Source organism: Coregonus clupeaformis, chromosome 3, assembly GCF_020615455.1.
Source record: "Coregonus clupeaformis isolate EN_2021a chromosome 3, ASM2061545v1, whole genome shotgun sequence".
Classification (NCBI taxonomy): domain Eukaryota; kingdom Metazoa; phylum Chordata; class Actinopteri; order Salmoniformes; family Salmonidae; genus Coregonus; species Coregonus clupeaformis.
The window spans coordinates 26,787,742-26,812,908 of record NC_059194.1 but is presented as its reverse complement, the minus strand read 5'-3'; the positions used below and the strand labels follow the sequence as shown (position 1 = coordinate 26,812,908).

The window sequence follows — 25,167 nt, the reverse complement described above, 5'->3', positions numbered from 1 at the left end:
AACGCCATGCTCTACCAACTGAGCTACATCCCCGCCGGCCATTCCCTCCCCTACCCTGGACGACGCTGGGCCAATTGTGCGCCGCCCCATGGGTCTCCCAGTCGCGGCCGGATACGACAGAGCCTGGATTTGAACCAGGATCTCTAGTGGCACAGCTAGCACTGTGATGCAGTGCCTTAGACCACTGCGCCACTCGGGAGACTCTGGTGGTAAACGGCACTGGTAAACGGCACTGCGCACAATTTAAAAGATGTCAAGAAAGATTGACATAATTGTTTCTGCATCTGAGCTATTTCTGGAATTAGAAGAATTAACATCTGAGGTGCTACATGGGTTAATGACTTGTGCGGTCCCACCCTCTCAGGCCCCTGGGCCCCAGAGCCTGAGCAGGTGATTTGAGGTTTCCAATGAGTGAAGGAGCGGGAATATATATTATAATTGTTTTGTAAATTCTTTTGTAGTTTGTGAGGATTAATGTACATTTTCTCTTCCCTGTAGTGGAATTAACTTTTTATGTGATTTTTTCTTTGCCGCCATCCAGTTGGTGGCGATAATACACCATTTGCGTGTAGTTCGCCAATAAAACCAAAGAAGACGAAGCGTCTGGAAGACCGACCAATCAAACGAATCGCCCTCTCTCTTCTTTACGACAACCACACAAACGACGTGTTGCTGTTGGATGCTAACTAGCTAGCTATCTAAGCTAAACTGGCCGCCGTCGCAGTGGCTGACAAGTTAGCTAGCTAGCGTTCTTTTTCCTTGCAGAAATAAAAACGGAACTACACATCGGGTGAATTGAAGTTTGCAACCAAACCCGGACAATGAAGACGCGGATAGACATGGAATTTGTACTTGTGTTCACGGTAGTTGCCTTCAGTACTTGTTTAGGATTCTATCTTCCGGGTTTAGCACCAGTGAGTTTTTGTGAAGACGGTAAAGGAGGTGATGATTGTCAGGTAAATTAACACGGATGGTGGTGTTCTTTGAAAGATACATGTTTTTCAGATTGAAGTTTATAAATGTTATATTTGTATTTTGTTCTATTTCCTTCCTACTGGCTAGCTATCTAGGTGGTTAGTTGCTAATGTTAGCTAGCTAACTAGTTAGCTACATGCTAACTAGTCAAGTGACACCAGGAAAAAGTTATTATTGTAACTAGCTAGTTAGTTGAGAATTCTCAACTCCACGATACAATGGAGTTGAGTGGCGATAAATTGGAAATAAAAGAAAGCATTTGCACAGGACAAACATAGATATGTACAACAAGGTATGCATTAAAGAATGGACATTTTTACCGACCATGATACCGACTCGATATAGACGAAGGTACCCCGCCAAAAGTCATCGCCACACAGATGTGATGTACATATCGTGGAGTTCAGAATTCTTAACTATTATTATTGCTGCACTAACGATACTAAAGCTGTTCACTAGCTAAACTATCAAAACGTCATCGTAACAAGTGGGGGTGCGTGCTCAGACCCCTTCTGTACAGCATGTTCATCAATGACTGCGTGGCCACGCACTTCTCCAACTCGATCATCTAGTTTGCTGATGACACAACACTGGTAGGCCTGATTACCAAAAACGAAACTAAGAGACAGCCTAAAGAAAGGAGGTGAGAGCCCTGGCAGAGTGGTGCCAGGACAATAACCTCTCCCTCAACGTAAACAAAACGGAGCTGATAGTGGACTACAGTAGACAGCAAAGACAGCACGCCCCTCCATATCGACGGGGCCGCAGTGGAGAGGTTCAAAAGCTTCAAGGCGTGCACATCACTTACAACCTGAAATGTTCCCTTCACGCAGACGGTGTGGTGAAGAATGGCGCAACAGCGCCTCTTCAACCTCAGAAGTCTGAAGAAATTTGGCTTGGCCCCTAAAACCCTCATGAACTTCTACAGATGCACCATTGAGAGCATCCTGTCGGGCTGTATCACTGCCTGGCATGGCAATTGCACAGCCCGCAACCGCAGGGCTCTCCAGAGGGTGGTGCGGTCAGCCCACTTCCTGCCCTTCAGGACAACTACAGCACCCGGTGTCACAGGAACGCCAAGAAGATCATCAAGGACCTCAGCCACTCGAGCCACGGCCTGTTTACCCCGCTAACATCTAGAAGGCGGAGACGGTACATATGCATCAAAGCTGGGACAGAGAGACTGAGAAACTGCTTCTATCTCCAGGCCATCAGACGGTTAAACAGTCACCACTAGCCGGCCTCAGCCCAGTACCCTGCCCTGAACCTCAGTCACTGTTCTAGCCGGCTACCACTCGGTACTCCACCCTGCTGCCCTATGTACATAGTCATTGAACACTGGTCACTTTAATAATTTCTACATACTGGTTTAACCACTTTATATGTATATACTGTATTCTAGTCATGTCTCATCCTATATAACTACTGCTGTACACACATTTTCTATTCATATACTGTCCATACTGTTTTTACACACCATTTATTTTTTATTTATTTTATTTTACCTTTATTTAACTAGGCAAGTCAGTTAAGAACAAATTATTATTACAATGACGGCCTACTTTATATATATTTATATGTGTGTGTGTGTAATATACACTACCGTTCAAAAGTTTGCGGTCACTTAGAAATGTCCTTGTTTTTCGAAAGAAAAGCAATTTTTTTTGTCCATTAAAATAACATCAAATTGATCAGAAATACAGTGTAGACATTGTTAATGTTGTAAATGGCTATTGTAGCTGGAAACGGCTGATTTGTAATGGAATATCTACATGGGCGTACAGAGGCCCATTATCAGCAACCATCAGTCCTGTGTTACAATGGCACGTTGTGTTTGCTAATCCAAGTTTATCATTTTAAAAGGATAATTGATCATTAGAAAACCCTTTTGCAATTATGTTAGCACAGCTGAAAACTGTTGTGCTGATTTAAAGAAGCAATAAAACTGGCCTTCTTGAGACTAGTTGAGTATCTGGAGCATCAGCAATTGTGGGTTCGATTACAGGCTCAAAATGGCCAGAAACAAATAACTTTCTTCTGAAACTCGTCAGTCTATTCTTGTTCTGAGAAATGAAGGCTATTCCATGCGAGAAATTGCCAAGAAACTGAAGATCTCGTACAACGCTGTGTACTACTCCCTTCACAGAAAAGTGCAAACTGGCTCTAACCAGAATGAGGACTGGGAGGCCCCGGTGCACAACTGAGCAAGAGGACAAATACATTAGTGTCTAGTTTGAGAAACAGGCGCCTCACAGGTCCTCAACTGGCAGCTTCATTAAATAGTACCCGCAAAACACCAGTCTCAACGTCAACAGTGAAGAGGCGACTCCGGGATGCTGTCCTTCTAGGCAGAGTTGCAAAGCAAAAGCCATATCTCAGACTGCCCATCTTAATATTTTATTTCTATTGGACAGTCTGCGTCCCGGAGTCGCCTCTTCACTGTTGACGTTGAGACTGGTGTTTTGCGGGTACTATTTAATGAAGCTGCCAGTTAATCAGCCGTTTCCAGCCACAGTAGCTATTTGCTACATTAACAATGTCTACACTGTATTTCTGATCAATTATTGTTATGTTATGATGTTATTTTAATGGACAACATTTTTTGTTTTTATTTCGAAAACAAGGACATTTCTAAGTGACCCCAAACTTTCGAACAGTAGTGTGTGTGTGTGTGTGTATATATATATATATATATATATACACAACACACACACACACACACACACACACACACACACAGTGGGGAAAAAAGTATTTAGTCAGCCACCAATTGTGCAAGTTCTCCCACTTAAAAAGATGAGAGAGGCCTGTAATTTTCATCATAGGTACACGTCAACTATGACAGACAAAATGAGAAAAATAAATCCAGAAAATCACATTGTAGGATTTTTAATGAATTTATTTGCAAATTATGGTGGAAAATAAGTATTTGGTCAATAACAAAAGTTGCTCAATACTTTGTTATATACCCTTTGTTGGCAATGACACAGGTCAAACGTTTTCTGTAAGTCTTCACAAGGTTTTCACACACTGTTGCTGGTATTTTGGCCCATTCCTCCATGCAGATGTCCTCTAGAGCAGTGATGTTTTGGGGCTGTCGCTGGGCAACACAGACTTTCAACTCCCTGCAAAGATTTTCTATGGGGTTGAGACTGGCTAGGCCACTCCAGGACCTTGAAATGCTTCTTACGAAGCCACTCCTTCATTGCCCGGGCGGTGTGTTTGGGATCATTGTCATGCTGAAAGACCCAGCCACATTTCATCTTCAATGCCCTTGCTGATGGAAGGAGGTTTTCACTCAAAATCTCACGATACATGGCCCCATTCATTCTTTCCTTTACACGGATCAGTCGTCCTGGTCCCTTTGCAGAAAAACAGCCCCAAAGCATGATATTTCTACCCCCATGCTTCACAGTAGGTATGGTGTTCTTTGGATGCAACTCAGCATTCTTTGTCCTCCAAACACGACGAGTTGAGTTTTTACCAAAAAGTTCTATTTTGGTTTCAACTGACCATATGACAAATGCACTCTAGCAAACTTCAGACGGGCCTGGACATGTACTGGCTTAAGCAGGGGGACACGTCTGGCACTGCAGGATTTGAGTCCCTGGCGGCGTAGTGTGTTACTGATGGTAGGCTTTGTTACTTTGGTCCCAGCTCTCTGCAGGTCATTCACTAGGTCCCCCCGTGTGGTTCTGGGATTTTTGCTCACCGTTCTTGTGATCATTTTGACCCCACGGGGTGAGATCTTTAGTGGAGCCCCAGATCGAGGGAGATTATCAGTGGTCTTGTATGTCTTCCATTTCCTAATAATTGCTCCCACAGATGATTTCTTCAAACCAAGCTGCTTACCTATTGCAGATTCAGTCTTCCCAGCCTGGTGCAGGTCTACAATTTTGTTTCTGGTGTCCTTTGACAGCTCTTTGGTCTTGGCCATAGTGGAGTTTGGAGTGTGACTGTTTGAGGTTGTGGACAGGTGTCTTTTATACTGATAACAAGTTCAAACAGGTGCCATTAATACAGGTAACGAGTGGAGGACAGAGGAGCCTCTTAAAGAAGTTGTTACAGGTCTGTGAGAGCCAGAAATCTTGCTTGTTTGTAGGTGACCAAATACTTATTTTCCACCATAATTTGCAAATAAATTCATTTAAAATCCTACAATGTGATTTTCTGGATTTTTTTCTCTCTATTTGTCTGTCATAGTTGACGTGTACCTATGATGAAAATTACAGGCCTCATCTTTTTAAGTGGGAGAACTTGCACAATTGGTGGCTGACTAAATACTTTTTTTCCCCACTGTTATATATATATATATATATATATATATATATATATTCTGGTCTCAGACATTGCTCATTCTGATATTTCTTATTTTTGTTATTTTTATGGATTATGTGTGTCTTGTTTATTTTTTATTTTTTTTATTGCTAGGTATTACTGCACTGTTGGAGCTAGAAATACAAGCATTTCACTGCACCTACAATAACATCTGTGTATGCGACCAATATACTGATTTCAGTATTTGAAGTGGGCTTTATACAATATTTGTCTATTTCCCAATTATTGCTAGCTAGCTAACTAGTCAGATTTTTTGTTTGCCAAGATTATTAACTTGCTAGCTAGCAGCTTATACTTCATGGCTGCCTGCTCAGTGGCTGGCTGGCTGGCTGGCTAGCTAGCTACACAAACCATGAGACGATGCATTAATATACACTGCTCAAAAAAAATAAAGGGAACACTTAAACAACACAATGTAACTCCAAGTCAATCACACTTCTGTGAAATCAAACTGTCCACTTAGGAAGCAACACTGATTGACAATAAATGTCACATGCTGTTGTGCAAATGGAATAGACAACAGATGGAAATTATAGGCAATTAGCAAGACACCCCCAATAAAGGAGTGGTTCTGCAGGTGGTGACCACAGGCCACTTCTCAGTTCCTATGCTTCCTGGCTGATGTTTTGGTCACTTTTGAATGCTGGCGGTGCTTTCACTCTAGTGGTAGCATGAGACGGAGTCTACAACCCACACAAGTGGCTCAGGTAGTGCAGCTCATCCAGGATGGCACATCAATGCGAGGTGTGGCAAGAAGGTTTGCTGTGTCTGTCAGCGTAGTGTCCAGAGCATGGAGGCTCTACCAGGAGACAGGCCAGTACATCAGGAGATGTGGAGGAGGCCGTAGGAGGGTAACAACCCAGCAGCAGGACCGCTACCTCCGCCTTTGTGCAAAGAGGAGCAGGAGGAGCACTGCCAGAGCCCTGCAAAAGGATGTGTTATTTTAGTGTTCCCTTTATTTTTTTGAGCAGTGTATTTTCATAAAGTTGACGAACAAGTCTGTTCAGATTGGTGATCCATGGGCGGCAGGTAGCTTAGTGGGTAAGAGCGTTGTGCCAGTAACCGAAAGGTCGCTGGTTCTAATCCCCGAGCCGACTAGGTGAAAAATCTGTCGATGTGCCCTTGAGCAAGGCACTTAAACCTAATTGCTCCTGTAAGTCGCTCTGGATAAGAGCGTCTGCTAAATGACAAAAAAAAAAAAAAAAAGACCTCCAGCAGGCCACAAATGTGCATGTGTCTGCTCAAACGGTCAGAAACAGACTCCATGAGGGTGGTATGAGGGCCCGACGTCCACAGGTGGGGGTTGTGCTTACAGCCCAACACCGTGCAGGACGTTTGGCATTTGCCAGAGAACACAAAGATTGGCAAATTCGCCACTGGCGCCCTGTGCTCTTCACAGATGAAAGCAGGTTCACACTGAGCACGTGACAGACATGACAGAGTCTGGAGACGCCGTGGAGAACGTTCTGCTGCCTGCAACATCCTCCAGCATGACCGGTTTGGCGGTGGGTCAGTCATGGTGTGGGGTGGCATTTCTTTGGGGGGCCGCACAGCCCTCCATGTGCTTGCCAGAGGTAGCCTGACTGCCATTAGGTACCGAGATGAGATCCTCAGACCCCTTGTGAGACCATATGCTGGTGCGGTTGGCCCTGGGTTCCTCCTAATGCAAGACAATGCTAGACCTCATGTGGCTGGAGTGTGTCAGCAGTTCCTGCAAGAGGAAGGCATTGATGCTATGGACCGCCCGTTCCCCAGACCTGAAACCAATTGAGCACATCTGGGACATCATGTCTCGCTCCATCCACCAACGCCACGTTGCACCACAGACTGTCCAGGAGTTGGCGGATGCTTTAGTCCAGGTCTGGGAGGAGATCCCTCAGGAGACTATCCGCCACCTCATCAGGAGCATGCCCAGGCGTTGTAGGGAGGTCATACAGGCACATGGAGGCCACACACACTACTGAGCCTCATTTTGACTTGTTTTAAGGACGTTACATCAAAGTTGGATCAGCCTGTAGTGTGGTTTTCCACTTTTAATTTTTAGGGTGACTCCAAATCCAGACCTCCATGGGTTGATTAAATTTGATTTCCATTGATAATTTTTGTGATTTTGTTGTCAGCACATTCAACTATGTAAAGAAAAAAGTATTTAATAAGATTATTTCATTTATTCAGATCTAGGATGTGTTATTTTAGTGTTCCCTTTATTTTTTTGAGCAGTGTATTTTCATAAAGTTGACGAACAAGTCTGTTCAGATTGGTGATCCATGCCTGCTTTTAAGTAAGTTAGGTAATAGCTAACTAGCAGAGTTTGTAGCTAGAATATTGAATGGGTAATGCTTGGAATACATATTGTAATTTCTTTAAGTAGAAATGTTAGGCCCCTGTGTGTGTGTGTGTGTGTAATAATACAGATTGAAATGGCTAGAAACAATACCAATACTGATAACCCAATAATGATCCATGTCTTGTCATGTCGCATGCCTATATACAGACCATCTCTCTCCTTCCTTACAGACTCTCATCCAGCTATTTGTGAATCGCTTGGACTCAGTGGAATCAGTTCTGCCCTTTGAATATGATGTGTAAGTAGTAGCTCTGACTGGCACATACCTCTCTACCTTATCTATCTTTTGTTGGATCATTGCGCATTCATTGATTGTCAACAATTTTTTCACAGCTTTGATTTCTGCAAAGACGATAACGAGAGGAGACCGTCTGAGAACCTGGGCCAGGTGCTATTTGGCGAGAGAATTGAGACGTCACCATACAAGGTAGGGGACCTCAGTCATCATATCTTCCTGGCAGTTTTTTTTTTGGGGGGGTCTAGATCAGCTTTAAATATTGCAGATAGATTTTGGGTTCTATTAGTTATTTGGATCTTTTCACCCTCACTCCCGCCACCCCAACCCTACTACCCCAACCCTACTACCCCTCAATTTATTGGAGTCAACTAACAGCAATACTGCTACTTGTAGCTATTTTCGATCACATGTACGGTACATGTAGTTAACTAATTAGGCTACACATACAGTGCATTCGGAAAGTATTCAGACCCCTTGACCTTTACCACATTTTGTTACGTTACGGCCTTATTCTAAACATGATTAAAATTGTTTTCCCCCTCATCAATCTACACACAATACCCCATAATGACAAAGCAAAAACAGGTTTGTAGAATTTTTTTCAAATATATTAAAAAATAGGAAACTGAAATATCACATTTACATAAGTATTCAGATCCTTTACTCTGTACTTTGTTGAAGCACCTTTGGCAGCGATTACAGCCGCGAGACTTCTTGGGTATGACGCTACAAGCTTGGCACACCTGTATTTGGGGAGTTTCTCCCATTCTTCTCTGCAGATCCTCTCAAGCTCTGTCAGGTTGGATGGGGAGCGTCACTGCACAGCTATTTTCAGGTCTCTCCAGAGATGTTCAAGTGTGGGCTCTGGCTGGGCCACTCAAGGACATTCAGAGACTTGTCCCGAAGCCACTCCTGCATTGTCTTGGCTGTGTGCTTAGGGTTGTTGTCCTGTTGGAAGGTGAACCTTTGCACCAGTCTGAGGTCCTGAGCACTCTGGAGCAGGTTTTCATCAAAGATCTCTCTCTACTTTGCTCCGTTAATCTTTCCCTCCATCCTGACTAGTCTCCCAGTTGCTGCCGCTGAAACACATCCCCACAGCATGATGCTGCCACAACCATGCTTCACCTTAGGGATGGTGCTAGGTTTCCTCCAGACGTGACGCTTAGCATTCAGGCCAAATAGTTCAATCTTGGTTTCATCAGACCAGAGAATCTTGGTTCTCATGGTCTGAGAGTCCTTTAGGTGCCTTTTTGGCAAACTCCAAGAGGGCTGTCGTGTGCCTTTTACTGAGGAGTGGCTTCCATCTGGCCACTCTACCATAAAGGCCTGATTGGTGGAGTGCTGCAGAGATGGGAGAACCTTCCAGAAGTACAACCTTCTCCACAGAGGAGCTCTGTCAGAGTGACCATCGGATTCTTGGTTACCTCCCTGACCAAGGCCCTTCTCCCCTGATTGCTCAGTTTGGCTGGGCGGCCAGCTCTAAGAAGAGTCTTGGTGGTTCCAAACTTCTTCCATTTAAGAATGATGGAGGCCATTGTGTTCTTGGGGACCTCCAATGCTGCAGACATTTTTTGGTACCCTTCCCGAGATCTGTGCCTCGACACAATCCTGTCTCTGAGCTCTAGGGACAATTGCTTCGACCTCATGGCTTGTTTTTCGCTCTGACATGCACTGCCAGCTGTGGGACCTTATATAGACAGGTGTGTGCCTTTCCAAATCATGTCCAGTCAATTTAATTTACCACAGGTGGACTCTAATGAAGTTGTAGAAACATCCCAAGGATGATCATTGGAAACAGGATGCATCTGAGCTCAATTCGAATCTCATAGCAAAGGGTCTGAATACTTATGTAAGTAAGGTATTTCTGTATTTTTATTTTTAATACATTTGCACAAATTTCTAAACCTGTTTTCGCTTTTTCATTATGGGGTATTGTGTGTAGATTGAGGCATTTTTTAAAAATTCAATCAATTTCAGAATAAGGCTGTAACGTAACAATGTGGAAAAAGTCAAGAGGTCTGAATACTTTCCGAATGCACAGTACATTCCTAATTTCCTCTTTCTGCAAGTGCGGGATTTTCACCCACAGGCGGCCAATCCATCATTCATTCTGATCTTCTCTCCATCCCGCCGATGTCCACAGATTAACCCATCTTTCCCAGCATTATACCATTTTGCTGTTTCCTTTTGCAATACATCCCTACATTTTACTGTGATTTCATACGAGGGCCTTGAACCTCCCTATGTGTAACATTTCTACTGATATTGCCCTAAAAATAAATACTTTACCCAAGAGTATATTTATATTTCCAATCATTGATTGTGGTTTTTCAGATCCCCTAACAATGCAGTTTGCAGGTCCATCTGCAAACAGCCATTCTTCCTGGCAGGTTTCATTCATAGTCTGATTTACCACTGGGCTTTAATTACCCCAAAGGTTTTCTGGGCCCAGCTTTCAGGTATTGTTGCTAAATCACTCCTGGCAAGACCAGCTATTCAAGCTGTCTTGGCTGCCCTGTTCTTCCTGTTATACCCAGTAGGTCTTACTCTTCATGACCGTATCAATATATATTGTTTTCTTCTCCATTTCCCCTCAGTTCTCATTCAAAAAAGATGAGAAATGCAAGGAATTGTGCACCAAAACCTATGCTAAGGGCAAACCCGAGGATACGAAAATGTTGGACTTCATCAAGAATGGAATGCAGTTGAACTACCAGCACCATTGGTGAGCTAATCATTCTCCTTCTCATTAATAGGTTGACATAATTGTACGTAATTGTACAGAAACCGTTCCGCTTACCCCCAAGCGTAGTAGGGCCTCTTAGCATGACACTAATCCTATACAACGGGTTAACACTATGTATTTTTGCACAGCTTTTGGTTAGACCGAGATGGATGAACAGGAGACAGATTTGTGTCAACTAAATCACTTCCAGTGTTTTTTTCCAGTGGATTTAGAGTATTTTAATTGGGTTTAACAAAATGTGAGTGTGTTTTCAGGATTGTTGACAACATGCCAGTCACCTGGTGCTATGATGTGGAAGACGGTCAGAAATACTGCAATCCTGGATTCCCCATTGGCTGCCTCGTCACTGAAGATGGCCGGCCTAAAGATGCCTGTGTCATCAATGTGAGCTATACTGTTACGTTATCTCACATACATGATGGTTGCCCGATATCAATCTGATAACGCCAGAGTTTGAAGCTATGATAATTCTAGTTCAGGCTGTGCCTTGCTATAGTAATATAATAACGCCATCATATGTTTGGACCGTGACTGAGGCATGCTGTTTTAAGCTGTATTTTGAATAGTTCTCATGATAACCTCTTTTGTATGTGGTTGTGTCTAGTATAAGTACGCACTATGGAATCTGGGGTAATTGACTGGCATCGTTATCTCTTTCAGTTGGAGTTCAAAAAGAGGAATACGTTTTACATCTTCAACCACGTGGCCATCAAAATCACCTACCACAATGGGGAGGGGGAGGGGTGGAGAGGTGCTCGTCTGGTGGCTGCCACACTGGAGCCCAAGAGGTAAGAACTTCAGAAAGACCCAGACAATGTAAATCAGGTGGGGAATAAGCAGATTAATTCAATTTTCAATAGCAGCTCTTGAACTTATTGTCTTCGACGCTTCCGTAGGTGTCCATGAATATGCGCTGTTCTATACTCATTGAACAACTGTTTGCCACACATGTTTGTTTCGTTTGATTGTTGATCAGTGTCATTTCCGCATTTCACCAGAGGAGGCCGAAACGCTATTTTAAAAAAAATGTCACTGCTGTATCTGGCATGCATAAATTCACCACACATCATTAGGTAAATGAGTTGGCAGTTTGATTGTTATGGCAGGATTTCCAAATGTCCAAACCTAATTATCCAATCCATTAAACCAGATTTATGAATATGTTTGATTTAATTAACAGTTTTAGCAATCATCTGTACACAAGCAGAGTTTCATATGAAGTACTAAAAGCACTCTCCTTTTATAATACTTTTTTAAAGGGTTTTGTGTTGTAGCTGGGTATAAATACAACAGTGCCGGACCCAAATCAGTGGAATGCCCCCACCCCATCGCCCAATTAGCAATTTATACCAGTCCAAATGGTGGTCACGACAGCACGCAAAAAAAGGGTCAGGGCAGTGGGGCAGGACTCTTAAATATATGGTATCCAAGATTTGGCTATGCATACTGTAGGCCTGTAGTATGGACTGGAATCACGCGCCTCTTTCAAACCATGAAGCTGGGAGAGAACACACGATGATGATGGTTCATTGATTTGTGTAGGACATGGATTTGAATAGGCTAAGTATATTAAGCTTTCTAAAATGGATGAATGGGGCTGTCAACTGAGCCACATTATTAATATTCAAATATAACTTTAATGAGTTTTAATTACATAAAGATGGGCTAAACACCAGTCAAGTTTGACAAATATAATGTAGGATATTTAACATGAATGTGTTATGTCTTGATTCTGTTGACATTCTCGTTCAGGTCAAATGGTCACAAGAGCTGAGAGAAAAGCCAGTGCCTGTTGCGTACCGCACATCACCACTTCCTCATATATGCCATTGAAACCAGCATTTCTCTTCTGTTCACTTGGTTTTCAAATAAACTTTCTTTCAGCAGCCAAAGGCATACTCCTAGTCATATTAGCAACCCATGCTAGTAGTTGCATCTTGATCTTCCCTCTTTCAATTTTTGTATGGATATTTATTTCCATCTCTGTCATATGAAACCGTTATCATGTGCAGTGCGCATTAGAATGGGGTTTTCCGCTAGGCCTACTTGCATTTTGGAACATTTGTGCCTATTCAAATCAAATCAAATTGTATTTGCCACATGCGCTGAATACAACAGGTGTAGACATTACCGTGAAATGCTTACTTACAGCCCTTAACCAACAATGCATAATTTTTTTTATAAAAAAGTAAAATAAAACAAAAACAAAAAAGTGTTGAGGGGGAAAAAAAGAGCAGAAGTAAAATAAAATAACAGTAGGGAGGCTATATACAGGGGGGTACCGGTGCAGAGTCAATGTGTGGGGGCACCGGCTAGTTGATTGACGCCAGACTGGATGTACAAGGAGATGCCTATTGCTGTGTGTGCATTGCGGCGCTTAGCCTATAATGGGAAGAAATAATAATTTATCAACATTTGAACAAGCTCAACATTTTGATCTGTTCCATCAATCTTGTTGTTTTAAACTTTTGGGATTTACAGTGGTTGTATGAACTTTGGATCTATCGTCCCAGAGTCTGTTTTGAAACTGTCTGACATTTAACAAAATATTAAATTAAATAATTGGAGCCTGGCTAGGCATACTTGTCATAAATGCAACTGCCAAGCATATAAAGGCTATGCAGGCAATGCTGCAGCAAATGTACCTGTCACTGAGCTGATAAGATCATTCATGCATTATGAACTGCGCTCCATCCATGCTGAGATGCGCTATTTTTCCCCACGTGGGATTAACGCTATTCTTTGGGAACAATGGCGCGCTCTGGTGATTTGCTAGTGTCAAAGTAGGGCAAATTAACGAATATCAGATTCTCCGGGAGAATTCCAACCAACGGCCTCCAACACACACCCGACATGCTCTGAATTTAATTCACATATAAGCGATGGTACTTAACTCTTCCGACTCGCCCAGATATAAATTGACTTTTATGTTTGTTTGATTGACAGTATCAAAAATGCTGGTGCTGACAAACCGACATGTGAAGGCTTTCCTATGGAGGTTCCTGTAAAGTTTGACAGTGACGTGAAGATCACATACACCTACTCTGTCACCTTCGAGGTACGTTAGAACAATTAAGCACAAAAATGATTTTGTTTTGCACATATACAGTGAGGAGAAAAAAGTATTTGATCCCCTGCTGATTTTGTACGTTTGCCCACTGACAAAGACATGATCAGTCTATAATTTTAATGGTAGGTTTATTTGAACAGTGAGAGACAGAATAACAACAAAAAATTCAGAAAAACGCATGTCAAAAATGTTATAAATTGATTTGCATTTTAATGAGGGAAATACATATTTGACCCCTCTGCAAAACATGACTTAGTACTTGGTGGCAAAACCGTTGTTGGCAATCACAGAGGTCAGAAGTTTCTTGTAGTTGGCCACCAGGTTTGCACACATCTCAGGAGGGATTTTGTCCCACTCCTCTTTGCAGATCTTCATTATGGTTTCGAGGCTGACATTTGGCAACTCGAACCTTCAGCTTCCTCCACAGATTTTCTATGGGATTAAGGTCTGGAGACTGGCTAGGCCACTCCAGGACCTTAATGTGCTTCTTCTTGAGCCACTCCTTTGTTGCCTTGGCCGTGTGTTTTGGGTCATTGTCATGCTGGAATACCCATCCACGACCCATTTTCAATGCCCTGGCTGAGGGAAGGAGGTTCTCACCCAAGATTTGATGGTACATGGACCCATCCATCGTCCCTTTGATGCGGTGAAGTTGTCCTGTCCCCTTAGCAGAAGAACAACCCCAAAGCATAATGTTTCCACCTCCCATGTTTGACGGTGGGGATGGTGTTCTTGGGGTCATAGGCAGCATTCCTCCTCCTCCAAACACGTCGAGTTGAGTTGATGCCAAAGAGCTCGATTTTGGTCTCATCTGACCACAACACTTTCACCCAGTTCTCCTCTGAATCATTCAGATGTTCATTGGCAAACTTCAGACGGGCCTGTATATGTGCTTTATTGAGCAGAGGGACCTTGCGGGCGCTGCAGGTTTTCAGTCCTTCACGGCGTAGTGTGTTACCAATTGTTTTCTTGATGACTATGGTCCCAGCTGCCTTGAGATCATTGACAAGATCCTCCCGTGTAGTTCTGGGCTGATTCCTCACCGTTCTCATGATCATTGCAACTCCACGAGGTGAGATCTTGCATGGAGCCCCAGGCCGAGGGAGATTGACAGTTCTTTTGTGTTTCTTCCATTTTGCGAATAATCGCACCAACTGTTGTCACCTTCTCACCAAGCTGCTTGGCGATGGTCTTGTAGCCCATTCCATCCTTGTGTAGGTCTACAATCTTGTCCCTGACATCCTTGGAGAGCTCTTTGGTCTTGGCCATGGTGGAGAGTTTGGAATCTGATTGATTGATTGCTTCTGTGGACAGGTGTCTTTTATACAGGTAACAAACTGAGATTAGGAGCACTCCCTTTAAGAGTGTGCTCCTAATCTCAGCTCGTTACCTGTATAAAAGACACCTGAGAGCCAGAAATCTTTCTGATTGAGAGGGGGTCAAATACTTATTTCCCTCATTAAAATGCAAAATCAATTCATAACATTTTTGACATGCATTTTTCTGGATTTGTTTGTTGTTATTCTGTCTCTCACTGTTCAAATAAACCTACCATTAAAATTATAGACTGATAATTTCTTTGTCAGTGGGCAAACGTACAAAATCAGCAGGGGATCAAATACCTTTTTCCCTCACTGTAACTACACCATTTGAATTTGTGTGGTCATCAGCATAGTTCATAGAAGTATTCTCTTTTTACAAATAATCATTTCTTAATTCACAGGAAAACAATGACATCAAGTGGGCCTCCAGATGGGACTACATTTTGGTCTCAATGCCTCACACCAACATCCAGTGGTTCAGGTACGTTTGGTCTCTCAACAGACAGCCCTCATAAGGGATTTACAGCACAGAAGTAGAGAATGTTTAACAGGCCTTCTCTGAGAAGGCCCTTATCCTAATAGGCAGACAAATGTTCTGTAAACACCAGCCTGAGTAGCTTGTAGGAAGTCAAAACAAAATGTAGTGACTTTGTTTGCTGCTACAAAATTAGAGTTTCACAGAATACAATTATCAGTAAGTCCTCTGTCTTTGTACCTCCAGTCTGGCGTCAATCACTATCAACAGATATGAGTTTAAGTCCATAACATACAGCATCAAGTTTAGTGACCATCAACCCACACCTTAAATGTCACAAACAGAACACTGGAACTCATGTGTCTAACAGAAGCTCTACATGTAATAGGAACTTTAGTCATGTAGATTAGAATATGGTGCTCCTCTGCTGCTGTTAGTCATGTTAAGGGTGTACGACTTGTGTTCTTTCCAGCATCATGAACTCTCTAGTCATCGTACTCTTCCTGTCTGGCATGGTGGCTATGATAATGCTGAGGACCCTGCACAAGGACATTGCCAGGTATAACCAGGTGGACCAGGTAAAGAAACGCACACCACACTTCTCTTAGCATCTCACTTTAGAATAATTTGAAACCAAGTTAACATACAGAAACACAGAACCAGATTATTCAATTGTATTCTATTGTACGCAAATGAATCCATCAAGTGTGAATGGGTGAGATGGACATAGCAGAGGATTTGTCTGCCAAAAGTTAATGTGTGTTCTGTTTCCTACCGACCCACAAGCATGAAACCTTTGTAACATTTCACATTCACAGGGAGACTTGATAAAGGTTCCACCACCACAAGGAAAATCCATATCCTATGTAAGCTTATCGAAAGCCATTTGAACACAAACTGGGTATTGGTGTTGTGATTTCTGGGAGCCATCTCTTGAGGCGTCATAAAACGTAAACCTTTAAAATATGGTGTAGTGCAAGCCATCATTTACAGATGCCCAGTCATTTGAGAAAATAAAAAAAAGATTCCAAAAATGTTTGTCTGCTTTTGGGCTAAGCTGAGAGTTCATGTCTACACCATATTTTACAGCCATTGGCTAACGGTGTAACATCATGTGTCTTGATGTGTTTTTTTCAACACTAGCATGTGTTAGACAAGCTGGAAGATAGGCTAATGACTCACTCTTGGTGATTGGCTGATCCGTAACAAAGCAATTTGAATATGCATAACTTTTACCATTATCTTGGTTCTGATTGGTTGTGGTTCACTCTAACCCAATAGGAGGATGCCCAGGAGGAGTCTGGGTGGAAACAGGTGCACGGGGATGTGTTCCGGCCTCCCAGGAAGGGCATGCTGCTTTCTGTGTTCCTCGGCCAGGGAACCCAGATCTTCATCATGACCTTCATCACCCTCTGTAAGTAACTCTTCCTGAGATACTTTAGTAAGCAATGGAAACTCACAATGCAATACATCTTCTTCAGAATAGTTTTTTTTATAGAGTAATAGTTATTACCGTCTCTTATTGACCTTTACTAGAGCAATAGTGGTAGTATTACTGTAGTATTAGTATTCTGTGTAGTGATGGTGACGTCAGTTTGTCTCCTCTAGTCCTGGCCTGCCTGGGGTTCCTGTCTCCAGCTAACCGAGGGGCTCTGATGACCTGTTCTGTGGTGCTGTGGGTTCTGCTGGGGACCCCTGCAGGATACGTGTCATCACGCCTCTACAAGGGTAAGCCCTATGTACACACACATCAACGTACCACACGTGAATTTACTAAATGAGATTGAGTTTTAGAAAGGTACGATATAAATGTTAAAAGCCAGATCAATGACAATTCAGGCCTACAGTGAGCTGGACAGTATGAGATTCCCTCCAACCATTCAGTTAGATATGTATTTCTGTTCTTCCTGAAGAGTCTCTCTATTCTGTATGCCCTGCTTATAGCTTATGATTTTAACCCTTGTTTTCCTGTGTGTCCTCAGCTTTCGGTGGTGAGAAATGGAAGACCAATGTCCTGTTGACAGCACTGTTGTGTCCAGGGTAGGTCAGCTGTTCACGTACTGTAGCATCCAAAGCTGCATTTATTTGACACATTCTCCTTCTTAGCAGGGAGATGTGTACAGAGGCTTCACATCTCTCCTTTCTCTCTCTCGCTCTCCCCCCCAGGATTGTATTTGCAGACTTCTTCCTGATGAACTTGATCCTGTGGGTGGAGGGCTCGTCGGCTGCCATCCCCTTCGGCACGCTGGTGGCTATCTTAGCTCTGTGGTTTGGCATCTCTGTGCCCCTCACCTTCGTCGGCGCCTACTTCGGCTTCAAGAAACCTGTGAGTCTAAAATCAGATCCCCCTCTGTCCATGTAATCTTATTCATTATTTATTTATTTTTTTGTCATTTAGCAGACGCTCTTATCCAGAGCGACTTACAGGAGCAATTAGGGTTAAGTGCCTTGCTCAAGGGCACATCGACAGATTTTTCACCTAGTCGGCTCGGGGATTAGAACCAGCGACCTTTCGGTTACTGGCACAACGCTCTTAACCACTAAGCTACTGTTGTGGAAAATAACCACTATACTTTATTACAAATAAGGTCTTACAGAGTTTTTGTTGCATCAACATATATGACTTTTTACTAGAGTTTCAACAAAGCCGATGCCAGTCTGCAGAATGACACACCCTCTTACTCTCTCCCTCCATCTTATATAGTCCCCTCTACAGTTTCCCGCTCTTTTATTGCTCCGCCCACTCCCTTTGTCTATGGTGGCGGCTACATTCGACTTTCATTATGCACATAGTACTCCAACCAATCACTCACTCCCCTGTCTTGCACACACACTCATGTTTAGTTTAACCATTACAAGTCCCTAAATCCTTGAAACATACACAAACCCCACACACACAGTGAAATTACCAAATTCAATTCCTTGCCCAGTAACAAAGAAATCTAACTCTATGCTCTTGATTAACCCAGTTCTACCTCATAGTCGATTAAACTCTACAGTTCATTAATAATAATTCACCACACTACCTGCCGCCCAAGTATTATGATCTAAATGACAAAACGGATCCTAGATCAGCACTCCTACTTTAAGATGGATTATGACTACGGGCCCTGATATTTTGTCCACGTTAATACCAAGCCCTTTTTTAATATGGCCTACAGCTTTCCATGGCTTGGTGACTTACCACCCCTCTCTCTTGCTCCATTTTACAGACCATTGAGCAGCCTGTGAGAACCAACCAGATCCCCAGACAGATCCCAGAACAGTCCTTCTTCACCAAGCCTGTCCCCGGCATCGTCATGGGGGGCATCCTGCCCTTCGGCTGCATCTTCATCCAGCTCTTCTTCATCCTCAACAGCATCTGGTAGGGGGGAAAAAACACTAATACAATTGTGTGTCTGTCATCTGTCTGACCGTCTGTCTGTGTCTTGTCTTTCTGGTTGAAGCAACTCACCTGCTTAGCTGGGAGTCTTGTTTGACTGGTTGATTGATGTAATAAAGTTAGATTTTTTTGGTCTTCTGTTCCAGGTCTCACCAGATGTACTACATGTTTGGTTTCCTCTTCCTGGTCTTCATCATCCTCCTCATCACCTGCTCTGAGGCCACCATCCTGCTGTGCTACTTCCACTTGTGTGCAGAGGTGAGAGGAAACTACTATTCATGGGGCTTTCTCTCAGAATAATGGTCTATTGAAACATATAGGTGTTAAGTTACTGAAATGTGGATTGTGGTGTACTACGAAATAACATTACGAACATTTTCATGGGTAGAGTTTCCTGGGACTTCCCAGTGGGCGAAACGGGTTGAAATAACATCACAATGACTTAATTTCAACCAATTTCGACTGCTGGGTTACTACTTACATAATGAGAATGTATTAAACTATTTACAGTCAGAATCTGTCAGAATGTCTGTAGCCTAACCTAAGCCCTGTTTCCTGTAGGACTATCACTGGTGGTGGCGCTCGTTCCTGACCAGCGGCTTCACGGCGGTCTACCTGTTTGTATACGCCGTCCACTACTTCTTCTCAAAGCTGCAGATTGTAGGGGCCGCCAGCACCATCCTCTACTTCGGCTACACCGCCATCATGGTGCTCATATTCTTCCTCTTCACAGGTGAGTGAACTGGGAACACTGCGTAAGCAAGGTTTTGATTGTGATACAAACACAGGTCTGTGTCACCTCAATGCAAAGAGCCGTCCTATTGTTTGTTCATGGACTATGGTTAAGAGGCATTAACCCGCCCATCCTTCAACACTAAGTACTTAGGTGTCAGCGTGCTGCTACTTGCAGTTTTATGAATGGCGGTGACCGATCCTCTGTAGTAGCTATCTGTGTCCCAGAGGTATTGTGTAGTACATACTACCAGAGGGAAGTCAAAACCAAAAGGCTACAGAATCAGTGTTCACAGAATTCAATAGTAATCGGCGTGTCCTCTGTCCTGGTACCTCCAGTCTGGCATCATTCACTATCAACAGATGAGAATAGTCCATTCAACAGTCAGCTCCAAGTCTAGTGACCATCAACCCGCACCATGAGGGTCACAAGCAGAACACTGAAAAACGTGTATAACAGAGAGGGTCAAATGTATAAATATGCAAAACATTGTGTTGATCACGCTAAACTGAATATGAACTTTATTGATCTGACATTTCTGCATGGGGAATGGGAATTGGTTAGTTTTTGAAGAATCAGAAGGGACAGCTCGGCCCATTCCTGTACACATTTACTAGGATGCAGGAACTCTATCCTGTTCCAGTGACAGCATAGACCTAGGAATGCACTAGTATTGTGCATCTTTTGTTGGCTCAACCCCCCGTACAGGCATCACACTTCTGGTTTTACTGGCAGTACAGCTCAGTGGAGGAAGGGGAGGAACATCCTCAGTGAATTATTAAATAGTGAAACATTAAAGTTATCCTTTTTAGAAAAACTATATAAAATATATTCACATTTCACCAAATAATTGATTAAAACACACTGTTTTGCAATGGTCTACAGTATCCTCAACAGCACTCTGTAGGGTAGCACCATGTTGTAGCCGGAGGACAGCTAGTTTCCGTCCTCCTCTGGATACATTGACTTCAATACAACACCTAGGAGGCTCATGGTTCTCATCCCCTTCCATAGACATACAGTAATTATGACAACTTCCGGAGGACGTCCTCCAACCTATCAGAGCTCTTGCAGCATGAACTGACATGTTGTCCACCCAATCAAAGGATCAGAGAATGAAACTAGTACTGAAAGCATAAGCTACAGCTAGCTAGCTCTGCAGTGCATAAAATGTGGTGATTAGTTGACAGTTTTTTACAAATTCATTTCTTAAATGGAGGCGCTAGCTATATTTGTTTTTTTTCCACTTACTTAGCTAATGAATGCAGCTAGATAGTTTAGCCTACTCAAAAAGGGATGAAATGTTAGCTAGCTGGCTATGGCTATCAAACACTGGAACTCTTCCAAGTCAAGGTAAGCTTTTGGTTTTATTAATTTATTGCCTCCGGGTCCTGTCGGGGTAACTGCTCTAGTAGCTATGTTGACTATGACATTAGCTAATATGGTGACAATGATGTAGGCTGTGTGTAGAGGTTAGCCGTTATGATATGAAGGTTTGGCTTGGAAAGTTTTTTTTAGCTTAGTCACAGACAGCTGATGTGTTGTGCACTGAAGTCCACAAACGAAGGGAAAAGGTGAGAGGAGGAGAGCGCGTAGATGCGAGAAGGAATTATACAACGCTCAAAGGGATCATGCTGTTTGTATGTGGCTGCTATGAAAGTGAACTGTGTTTGCGTGTGATCGGGTGTATTCATTCCGCCGATTCTGTTGAAAAACATTTCTTAATCAGAAGCAAACGGAATGAAACGGGGATAAACATACCTGAATTTGTGCAATAGAAACTTGTTTGCAACTGTTGGACAAATGATTTCACCCTAGATCAGCTAGATACTGGCAAGAGTGTGAAGATTGTATTGTGTCACTGTCTGTAACCTTGATTACTAAAACAAATTCTCTCTGCCTGTGCACCTACGACGTAAACTTGCATTCATAGGCTAGGTTGTAGCAACCTCATGATGGGTACAGGGACATTTTGAGTATCATGTAGTAGCCTAAATCTAGCGACGTTACATTGAGCTGGGTGAATGGAATATGAATGACGGTCATCCAATATTCTGTAATAGAAATGAGGCCATGCTCATGAAAAACAATTATTGTCCTCCCTCATCTTAAACGGCACCGACCGCCACTGGTACAGCTACTCTGTGCTAAATGTAAACTTTTTAGACATACTTTTGCTGCAGATGTCTCTGATTTACGGCAACGTCTTAAAGATGTCTTTGTTGATGCTGGAGTGGGTCCTTGAAACAGACTAAAGGCAATTGTTTTGCTTGTTCATAATGGTAAAGGAATAGTGTGCAGTTAGCTTGTAGTCTAAATGTGGTCATTTATACTGCAGAGAAACAAACCAGTGTTATGAATCGGTTATATTTAGTGACTTTGCCTCTTCCTGGTTCCTGTGCCAAGTCTGGCACTGAGCAGCTCATTCATATGTTGAGAGAAGGGAGGTGACGTGAGAAGGCTGCCCTCTGTCAGGTCTAGAAAGGCCAAACTGACTGTGTTCTACACAGTAAACTCCTCCCACTCAACTGTATGGGAAAAAAACTGGTCAGAGGAGCTGTGGCGTAACAGCACTCAGCCATGCTCTCTGTCCACCTATCCATGTTCCTGCTCATGCATTATATATGTACACTGATAGTGCTCATCAGACCTGACTCAATACAAGTTAGCCAAGCTCCAGATCAACAGGACCTCCCCTGGTCTCCTCAGTGAGACATTTGACTGGACTTTAGCTATTATCAGCACTGTTAAAACGGAGCACACATCTGTTTAGGTCATCAGCAAACGAATAACAGACGTATTAGGCATTGCTGCTTGTAGTAGTTGATCTATGGGTAACCATCCTAAAGGTATTCATTTTAGAGATGGTGTCTTTCGTCTCCTAGAAAATCAACGTGAAGTAGCGCCCAATTTACCGGTTGCCATGGATTCTATTAGATGCACCAGCATCCCTGACTACGGCTGTTATGGCAACTTCCCCGCGCTGGCACTCAAAATATATAGCTGTGTAACATGAGGAGAGCAATGTGGGCGTTTACTTCGTATCCACAAACACAACAATGCAGTTAGAAATGGACAAAGGGTTGACATGGTAACGGCACTATTTGGCCCCTTCTGGCCTTGGCTTACACACCCACACACATAACATGTGACATAGGACACAATGTAAGGAAAGTCGATACAAAACTACTACTGAAGCCATTAGTTTTTCCATAGTTTGCCTGTGGTTTTATGATGATGTCCTCATAGGAACTTGGTGTCATAAGGCCGAATAAGTAGCCTGTATTGCTGGAGCAGTGTCAGGCCCTATCTTAAGACTGGGATAATCAGTATTGGAAAGGGCTGGCAGAAGATCATCGCTACAGAAAATAAATCCAAGAAAAAGATCTTCATTCTCCCGGCCTCTCAGGGTCTTCATCTGAATAATCCTAATCTGCCCTATTTCTAATTGCCTTTTTGAGAAAATATGTTTCTCATTCCTTTCCTTTCACTTCCTCTCAACTTTGATCAAAACTGAATTCGGGAGTTTCTTGTACGGCTCCCATTGAGCCGTCAGATACAGGCTTTGAGTTTGACGAATTCCTCTTCTCCTGGGATTTTGCCCAATTAACATTTTATCCACTGGGTTCTCTTCAGAGAGGAGCTCAAACAAACTGCGCTATCTCTTGATTTCTTTCTGCCAAACGCAATGGTGGTTGGTGCTTACTGCCTTGGCAGACTTGTGGCTTCATCTGCTTGTTTCCAGCCACCTCTTTCAATAGGAATTTATCAGCCTTTTAAAGGAGGAGAATTTGGTGGCGCTGAGTGGGATAGCGAGCCGGGCGGCTATAAGATGTGACGCCATGGTTATTTTGGGAGTGTATGCTCCTGAAGTGCCATGCCCCTGCGCTCTTTCATTAGTTTTGTGTTTTTATTCATTATTTTCTGGTCCCCTCCTCCCTGTGCTGCACGGGGCCCGCGTCTCACTGCTAAAATCATCCCTGTGTAGATGAAACCGCATCACGTTCAAAAGCCACGCGCGCTAAGTTCTCTTTGCCTTACCCAGGTGTTTCAATAGGCTGATGTGGGTGCTTGCACGATTACAAATTCACACCGTTTTTACAAGTTCAGTGTCCTAAGGTAACCCTTTCTTGCGAGGGCAGTGTGCGAACATGTAGTACGTATGAGTGTCTGTACGAGACGTGTACAATGCGTCTGACTAATAATGTGCAATGTATGTATTATGTTGTGTGTATTTATCCCTGTCCTGTCCTTTCTTCGCAGGTACCATTGGCTTCTTTGCCTGCTTCTGGTTTGTAAATAAAATCTACAGTGTGGTCAAGGTGGACTAAAGGAAGGAGGGCCGGACTCCCTGCTCTCCCAGTGCAGTGCTTTTACAGTGACCGCTATGAGGAAAGGAATCCCTTTGAATGGACTCTGACTTGAAACCATCACATATCTCAGAAAAGACCTGGAGAGGACCTTCCTTTGTTTTCGCTCTGAAACTTGATATGTTGCTGTCATTTGTTTTTGCTTTTTACCGTCTGTCTAAGATTAATTGACGTTTGATTTGACTTGCACCGTGATCCTCAAGGTTAGTTCCAAATATCTAATTTAACGGGTGACTACTTAGGGGTGGGTGGTGAAGGATGAGCCGAAATGCTTTTATTTTCAGTTTCTAATGTAAATCAAATATGTACTTTATTTAGCTTTAATGTTCTCAGAAACCCATAAGTCTATTTGCGCGTTTGTTTTTCACCAACTCTGCTGTAATGAGAATATATAAATATTTGTCACCTATATGGAACTGTCCTTTAAAAAACGCAATCTTTTTTCTTTGTATGTTTTGGTTTGTTGGTTTTATATCTGTTTGGAGAGGTGATTACGGTGGCTATAGAATCCTAACCATTAATGGCATGTATTATAATTTACTGCATAAATAACCATGACCCTGCAATGATGGTATCTGTTTGTTCTCTTATTATTTGTATGGCTGTATTTTGGTTATATGAAAATAATAATAAATAGCAACCGTGGTTATGAAGCACATCTAGTAGATATGGTAGATTAATTTGCTATAACAGTGGAAATGTAAGCCCAAGCTTTTGACTCATCAACATTATTTTTTTTGTTTGGTTTGTAATATCGCACACGGCACAGGAGAAAGCAACTTGGTAGATGACACATGCATTACAGTATTTCTTATTAGGTAACTTACTGTAACTATATGTATAAAACTACTGCTGCTTTTTCTTTTTTAGCAGTGTGGAGTCATCACCTAAGGTGATAATGTTTTTACAAATAATAAATACATTTGATTAATTGGAAAGAGCTACTGCATTTTCAATTTCTGTATACTCTCAGATGGAACTTGGTGACATTGAATATTTTCCACCTTTTAAAGGGGCAATCCAGGATTGGTACATCCATTTTTGCACTTTTAAAAGAATGATATATATATATATATATATATATATATATATATAGCCATTGATTCTTGAAGAATACAACCTATAAATGCCCAGCTGTTTACCAAAACAAGTGGCTGGGTGAGGCTTTGTT

General features: G+C 42.7%; 1 protein-coding gene across 2 annotated transcripts; it reads left to right on the top strand.

Annotated features, from left to right (window-relative positions):
* Positions 1 to 625: 625 nt before the first annotated feature.
* On the top strand, positions 626 to 24,934 carry LOC121543127 (transmembrane 9 superfamily member 2). 2 transcript variants are annotated; one of them, XM_041852835.1, is made up of 18 exons: positions 626 to 956; positions 7,831 to 7,898; positions 7,994 to 8,087; positions 10,496 to 10,623; positions 10,899 to 11,028; positions 11,305 to 11,432; positions 13,591 to 13,702; positions 15,438 to 15,517; positions 15,984 to 16,089; positions 16,330 to 16,377; positions 16,793 to 16,925; positions 17,120 to 17,239; positions 17,494 to 17,551; positions 17,678 to 17,837; positions 18,724 to 18,875; positions 19,040 to 19,151; positions 19,455 to 19,626; positions 23,890 to 24,934. In XM_041852835.1, exons 1-18 carry the CDS (start codon positions 822 to 824, stop codon positions 23,955 to 23,957), a joined length of 2,004 nt encoding a protein of 667 aa, XP_041708769.1. In that variant the 5' UTR covers positions 626 to 821; the 3' UTR covers positions 23,958 to 24,934. The 2 variants fall into 2 exon arrangements, with proteins under 2 accessions (XP_041708769.1, XP_041708777.1); XM_041852843.1 differs by lacking the exon at positions 16,330 to 16,377 and having other exon boundaries at positions 627 to 956.
* The last annotated feature ends 233 nt before the right edge of the window (positions 24,935 to 25,167 follow it).

What these genes read in the sequence shown, in the direction of transcription:
- LOC121543127 (XM_041852835.1), top strand. Translation starts at nt 822, where the DNA reads ATGAAGACGCGGATAGACATGGAATTTGTACTTGTGTTCACGGTAGTT. An exon ending in CCTACTCTGTCACCTTCGAG is followed by an intron (nt 13,703 to 15,437) that starts GTACGTTAGAAC and finishes CTTAATTCACAG; the next exon opens with GAAAACAATGACATCAAGTG. An exon ending in ACCAACATCCAGTGGTTCAG is followed by an intron (nt 15,518 to 15,983) that starts GTACGTTTGGTC and finishes TGTTCTTTCCAG; the next exon opens with CATCATGAACTCTCTAGTCA.